Source organism: Electrona antarctica (assembly GCF_951216825.1).
Source record: "Electrona antarctica genome assembly, chromosome: 13".
In the NCBI taxonomy this organism is placed as follows: domain Eukaryota; kingdom Metazoa; phylum Chordata; class Actinopteri; order Myctophiformes; family Myctophidae; genus Electrona; species Electrona antarctica.
Window position 1 is genome coordinate 49936722 of NC_136794.1, and position 6972 is coordinate 49943693.

The 6972-nt window shown below is 47.3% G+C and overlaps 1 protein-coding gene across 1 annotated transcript in view; it reads right to left on the minus strand.

Annotated features, from left to right (window-relative positions):
* Positions 1 to 413: 413 nt before the first annotated feature.
* The window catches only part of cds1 (CDP-diacylglycerol synthase (phosphatidate cytidylyltransferase) 1), a 75676-nt gene continuing 69117 nt past the window's right edge, over positions 414 to 6972 (minus strand). Inside the window, exons 11-13 of the mRNA XM_079519082.1 lie at positions 5295 to 5414; positions 5017 to 5120; positions 414 to 2284 (exon numbers count right to left, since the gene is read on the minus strand). Of these exons, the coding sequence (XP_079375208.1) occupies positions 2149 to 2284; positions 5017 to 5120; positions 5295 to 5414 (360 nt within the window). The 3' untranslated portion in view covers positions 414 to 2148. The remainder of the gene's footprint in view (positions 2285 to 5016; positions 5121 to 5294; positions 5415 to 6972) is intronic.

Here is a 6972-nt window from a genome sequence, read left to right on the forward strand (position 1 = left end):
AGATCAATTAACAGTTTAATAATAAGAATCTAAAATAATTATTTCCTCCCAACGTTTTGAAAAACATTAGTGAGTTGGTTTTAAATAAGACCACTCTGACACGTGGGAGAGAACAGAACAAAGTATTTTCTCTTCTCCCCAACAATCGGCAAGAAGGGTCGTCCCCCGCCCCGCCCCGCCCCGCCCCACCCCGCCCCACCCCGCCCCGCCCCGCCCCGCCCCACCCCCAAATCAGCAGCAATAGAACAGTCTACATCCTTTAGCTACAAAATCCCTAAAGCTTGTTCATGCTAGGTGAAGGTGCAGCCCCCCCCCCCCCCCCCCGCCCCCATAGGTCATAGGTCACATAAGGCAGTGTGTCCACAACACAAAGCGTTTCTTCCCCAGACCTAAAACGCCAAGGTGGCCGGCCCCGCCTACAAACGGCCCCTCCCACAAACGGCCACACCTACAAACGGCCCCCGCCTGCAAACGGCTTCCCAAAACGGGCGAATTGAAAAAATATTTCACTTCAGCTCTTGACAAGCAGAGCAAAAAAAAAAGAAATGCCACGTGTGAACATTCCGTTGAAAACAAATCAGAACATAATTTCCGGTTAGTTCAGGAAACTAAAACAACTAAAAAGCGTTGGTGGACACACAGCCCAAGACGTTTTCTTTTCTTCTCCTTCGTAATATTAGGTCTTTGTTCAGCTAAATATCATGGATATATATTTATGTACAGTAATACAGTGCACCATTATTATAAACTGCTCTTACACTAGTTTCTGCTTTAACAGTGAAAGAAGCTACTGTATCCTATCCATGCCTACAGCCAAGCATTTACTGTTTTTAGTTTTAATAGTTCTACTGCATTGTAGACATTGAAACCTAGAAGCTTAGAGTTAGAGTTATGCGGACGACAGATGTGTTAACATGTGTTTTTGTTGCTTTTTTATTTTTTTATTCTAGCTACGACCAGCAGGACTTTTAAAGTATACATGCTTCATATTTTATGCTAAACCGTAAAATGGTTACGATCGTTTTTTACGCGACAGACAGACAGAGCATCCTCGACCAATCAGAGACTACGTTACGTTAGCCTCGACTAATCAGAGACTAGGTTACATTAGCAGCGACACACAGAGGTTCCCAACCTCTCTTTCCTTATAGTCTGTGAAAAGCGCAAGACCCCGCACTCGCGCACACGCACACACACACACACACTCACACACTCACACACTCACACACTCTCACACACACACACACACACACACACACACACACACACACACACACACACACACACACACACACACACACACACACACACGTACTAAACTCGGCTTGCAATTTGGGAAACTTTTTTTTAGATTTACAATACAACAACGTGCCTAAAACAGGTATGCCAAGTTGAAAGTAGTATCCCTATAAAAAGTAGGTTACGTTTGGGAACGACTGTGTTAGCAGGTTCTTGATAATCCCGTTGGGCTGTTTTCGACCCCACCTCACCACCAAAAACAACCCCCCTCTGTGGGGCTGTGCTGCTGGCGGCGGTGGAGGCTTTGCGTCTCGTCTCGTCCCATGGCGTACACGTCGTGCGTTTGTTCTGTTCTGCTGTGAATCAGTGCAATGAGCTTTCGCTGCGGGGGAAGGAGAACTCCTCCTCCTCCTCCTCCTCCTCGCCGCGCTTACAGTCCGTCCTGCGTCTGAGAAACCGTGTGCTTTAAGAGTGTGTTTTGCTTTGTGGAGCGTTGTTGTTGTTGTTGTTGTTGTTGTTGTTGTCGTCGTTGTCGTTTCTGTGCAAGTCCTGGTGGAATTAAAGAAATGGAAGTCTGCAAATGATTACCATTGTTTTTAGTTTTTTTTCTCCTTTTCTTTACGAAGTAAGGCGCCCGGAGAGCCAAGTCAAGCCGTAGGTAGGTAGGTAGGTAGGTAGGTAGGTAGGTAGGTAGGTAGGTAGGTAGGTAGGTCAAACCAAAATTAATGACGGATCACCCAGGGATCATAGCATACCGCACACACACGCACACACGCGCACACACGCGCACACGCACGCACACGCACACACACACACGCACGCACACACACACACACCATACTCTTTAAAGCCCCAAATCATCATCATCATCGTCGTCGCTCCCCTCTTGGCCTGCAGGGTTGGAGCGCGTCAGTGCGCCTGTGCCCCAGCAGGGGGCAGCATTCCTCTCTCTATCAGGTGGGAGTACAGGGTGTTGAAGATGCTGAGCTGCTGCTCCGGCTGCAGGACCAGCAGCTGCTGCAGCACTTTGCTGGGGTTGGGCCCCCTGGTGGAGGAGAGAAAACACTGGATTAAACTACTGGGTCCCCTGGTGGAGGAGAGAAAACACTGGATTAAACTACTGGGCCCCCTGGTGGAGGAGAGAAAATAAAACACTGGATTAAACTAGTGCTGGGTCCCCTGATGGAGGAGAGAAAACACTGGATTAAACTACTGGGTCCCCTGGTGGAGGAGAGAAAACACTGGATTAAACTACTGGGTCCCCTGGTGGAGGAGAGAAAACATTGGATTAAACTACTGGGTCCCCTGGTGGAGGAGAGAAAACACTGGATTAAACTACTGGGTCCCCTGGTGGAGGAGAGAAAACATTGGATTAAACTACTGGGTCCCCTGGTGGAGGAGAGAAAACACTGGATTAAACTACTGGGTCCCCTGGTGGAGGAGAGAAAACACTGGATTAAACTACTGGGTCCCCTGGTGGAGGAGAGAAAACACTGGATTAAACTACTGGGTCCCCTGGTGGAGGAGAGAAAACACTGGATTAAACTAGTACTGGGTCCCCTGGTGGAGGAGAGAAAACACTGGATTAAACTACTGGGTCCCCTGGTGGAGGAGAGAAAACACTGGATTAAACTACTGGGTCCCCTGGTGGAGGAGAGAAAACATTGGATTAAACTACTGGGTCCCCTGGTGGAGGAGAGAAAACACTGGATTAAACTACTGGGTCCCCTGGTGGAGGAGAGAAAACACTGGATTAAACTACTGGGTCCCCTGGTGGAGGAGGGAAAACACTGGATTAAACTACTGGGTCCCCTGATGGAGGAGAGAAAACACTGGATTAAACTACTGGGTCCCCTGGTGGAGGAGAGAAAACACTGGATTAAACTACTGGGTCCCCTGGTGGAGGAGAGAAAACACTGGATTAAACTACTGGGTCCCCTGGTGGAGGAGAGAAAATATTGGATTAAACTACTGGGTCCCCTGGTGGAGGAGAGAAAACACTGGATTAAACTACTGGGTCCCCTGGTGGAGGAGAGAAAACACTGGATTAAACTACTGGGTCCCCTGGTGGAGGAGAGAAAACATTGGATTAAACTACTGGGTCCCCTGGTGGAGGAGAGAAAACATTGGATTAAACTACTGGGTCCCCTGGTGGAGGAGAGAAAACACTGGATTAAACTACTGGGTCCCCTGGTGGAGGAGAGAAAACATTGGATTAAACTACTGGGTCCCCTGGTGGAGGAGAGAAAACATTGGGTTAAACTACTGGGTCCCCTGGTGGAGGAGAGAAAACATTGGATTAAACTACTGGGTCCCCTGGTGGAGGAGAGAAAACACTGGATTAAACTACTGGGTCCCCTGGTGGAGGAGAGAAAACATTGGATTAAACTACTGGGTCCCCTGGTGGAGGAGAGAAAACACTGGATTAAACTACTGGGTCCCCTGGTGGAGGAGAGAAAACACTGGATTAAACTACTGGGTCCCCTGGTGGAGGAGAGAAAACATTGGATTAAACTACTGGGTCCCCTGGTGGAGGAGAGAAAACACTGGATTAAACTACTGGGTCCCCTGGTGGAGGAGAGAAAACACTGGATTAAACTACTGGGTCCCCTGGTGGAGGAGAGAAAACACTGGATTAAACAACTGGGTCCCCTGGTGGAGGAGAGAAAACACTGGATTAAACTATTGGGTCCCCTGGTGGAGGAGAGAAAACACTGGATTAAACTACTGGGTCCCCTGGTGGAGGAGAGAAAACACTGGATTAAACTACTGGGTCCCCTGGTGGAGGAGAGAAAACACTGGATTAAACTATTTGGTCCCCTGGTGGAGGAGAGAAAACACTGGATTAAACTATTGGGTCCCCTGGTGGAGGAGAGAAAACACTGGATTAAACTACTGGGTCCCCTGGTGGAGGAGAGAAAACACTGGATTAAACTACTGGGTCCCTGGTGGAGGAGAGAAAACACTGGATTAAACTACTGGGTCCCCTGGTGGAGGAGAGAAAACACTGGATTAAACTACTGGGTCCCTGGTGGAGGAGAGAAAACACTGGATTAAACTACTGGGTCCCCTGGTGGAGGAGAGAAAACACTGGATTAAACTACTGGGTCCCCTGGTGGAGGAGAGAAAACACTGGATTAAACAACTGGGTCCCCTGGTGGAGGAGAGAAAACACTGGATTAAACTATTGGGTCCCCTGGTGGAGGAGAGAAAACACTGGATTAAACTACTGGGTCCCCTGGTGGAGGAGAGAAAACACTGGATTAAACTACTGGGTCCCCTGGTGGAGGAGAGAAAACACTGGATTAAACTATTTGGTCCCCTGGTGGAGGAGAGAAAACACTGGATTAAACTATTGGGTCCCCTGGTGGAGGAGAGAAAACACTGGATTAAACTACTGGGTCCCCTGGTGGAGGAGAGAAAACACTGGATTAAACTACTGGGTCCCTGGTGGAGGAGAGAAAACACTGGATTAAACTACTGGGTCCCCTGGTGGAGGAGAGAAAACACTGGATTAAACTACTGGGTCCCCTGGTGGAGGAGAGAAAACACTGGATTAAACTACTGGGTCCCTGGTGGAGGAGAGAAAACATTGGATTAAACTACTGGGTCCCCTGGTGGAGGAGAGAAAACACTGGATTAAACTACTGGGTCCCCTGGTGGAGGAGAGAAAACACTGGATTAAACTAGTACTGGGGTTGGGTCCCCTGGTGGAGGAGAGAAAACATTGGATTAAACTACTGGGTCCCCTGGTGGAGGAGAGAAACAAAACCTCACCTGATGAAGCTGGCGATGTAAACGTGCGTGAAGGTGGCCATGAGGTACTGGCAGTCGAAACGGTCCATGATGCCGCCGTGTCCCGGGATGGTGTTGGCAAAGTCCTGAGTGGACGACAACAACAACAACAACAACAACACACAACAGCTGGTCAACACAACGGCCAGAGAACAGCTTAACATTTTAACATTCATAGTGTGTGTGGGTGTGTGCGTGCGTGCATGCGTGTGTGTGCATGCGTGCATGCGTGTGTGTGTGTTGACTGTAAGCGTACTGACTTTGATTTTAAAGGCTCTCTTGAAGCCGCTGGCGAAGAAGCCGCCGAACGGACCGATGAGAGAGGCGAAGGACGACAGGAAGATGCTGTGGATCTGGAAGGGGAACAGGTTGACCGTCTTCTGCACGACGACACCAGACAGAACACACACACAGAGACAGAACACACACACAGAGACAGAACACACACACAGAGACAGAACACACACACACAGAGACAGAACACACACACGCAGAGACAGAACACACACACACAGAGACAGAACACACACACACAGAGACAGAACACACACGCAGAGACAGAACACACACACAGAGACAGAACACACACACAGAGACAGAACACACACACAGAGACAGAACACACACACAGAGACACTGTTAGAAACCATTCAGCACGGGAACCCCTTTTGGTGCCTTATGTTATACTTTAGCTGTTGAAAAATAGCAGATCTCGTAGCTCTTGTAGATCTGCTATTTTTTGAAAGATCGTGAAAAATGTGGCGCAAATCTTTGAATATATATTATTTCAGAGCGAACGTTTTTAACTCAAATCTTTGCTTCCGGGGAGGGGGGTTCCTGGAACTACATATTTTCAGATGGGGGTCGGCGGGCAATTACATATAATTCTGGGGGTCTTTGACATGAAATAGTTTGGGTTGGGTCAATGCTTTAGCTATTGAAAAATAGCAGAACTACAAGCTCATAGCGCGCCACCGAGTGGCGCGCTATGAGCTTGTAGGTCTGCTATTTTTGAAAAATCGAAGAACGACTGACATAGAAACATAGCTTTTTCAGAAAACTGTCAGGATGTAGAAGACATTTATAGAATCTGATCTCAGGTCAAAATGGGTTAATGTAATATTTGCATAAATTGTAAAACCCTGAATAATTCTCAATAAAGTATATATAAAAAGCAAGGCAAGGCCATTATATTTCTGTAGCGCATTTTAACAACAAGGCATTTCGATGTACAATTATAATATATTAGGGTGCATAAAACAAACGTTACAATGAAAATTACAGCACAGAAGAGAAATAAATAGATGGATAAAAGATGGAGTAAGAGATTCTGGGAGTTTGTTCCACATGTTATGTGGTGCACATTTATTTTTGAGTGTGTTTTGACAGCAACTGATGTAGTTTTTGTCACAGGCTTTTTTAATGACATTTACTTTAGTTTTAGTCACATTTTAGTCACCTGCAATGGTTTAGTTTTAGTCTAATAATTGTTGTCGACTACATTATGGTCACCGCTTTCTGTGGCTTTACCCAGAGCCATCTAATAGAAGAGTTAGGACATTGAGGGGGCAGAAACCCAGAGCCATCTAATAGAAGAGTTAGGACATTGAGGGGGCAGAAACCCAGAGCCATCTAATAGAAGAGTTAGGACATTGAGGGGGCAGAAACCCAGAGCCATCTAATAGAAGAGTTACGACATTGAGGGGGCAGAAACCCAGAGTCATCTAATAGAAGAGTTAGGACATTGAGGGGGCAGAAACCCAGAGCCATCTAATAGAAGAGTTAGGACATTGAGGGGGCAGAAACCCAGAGCCATCTAATAGAAGAGTTAGGACATTGAGGGGGCAGAAACCCAGAGCCATCTAATAGAAGAGTTACGACATTGAGGGGGCAGAAACCCAGGGCCATCTAATAGAAGAGTTAGGACATTGAGGGGGC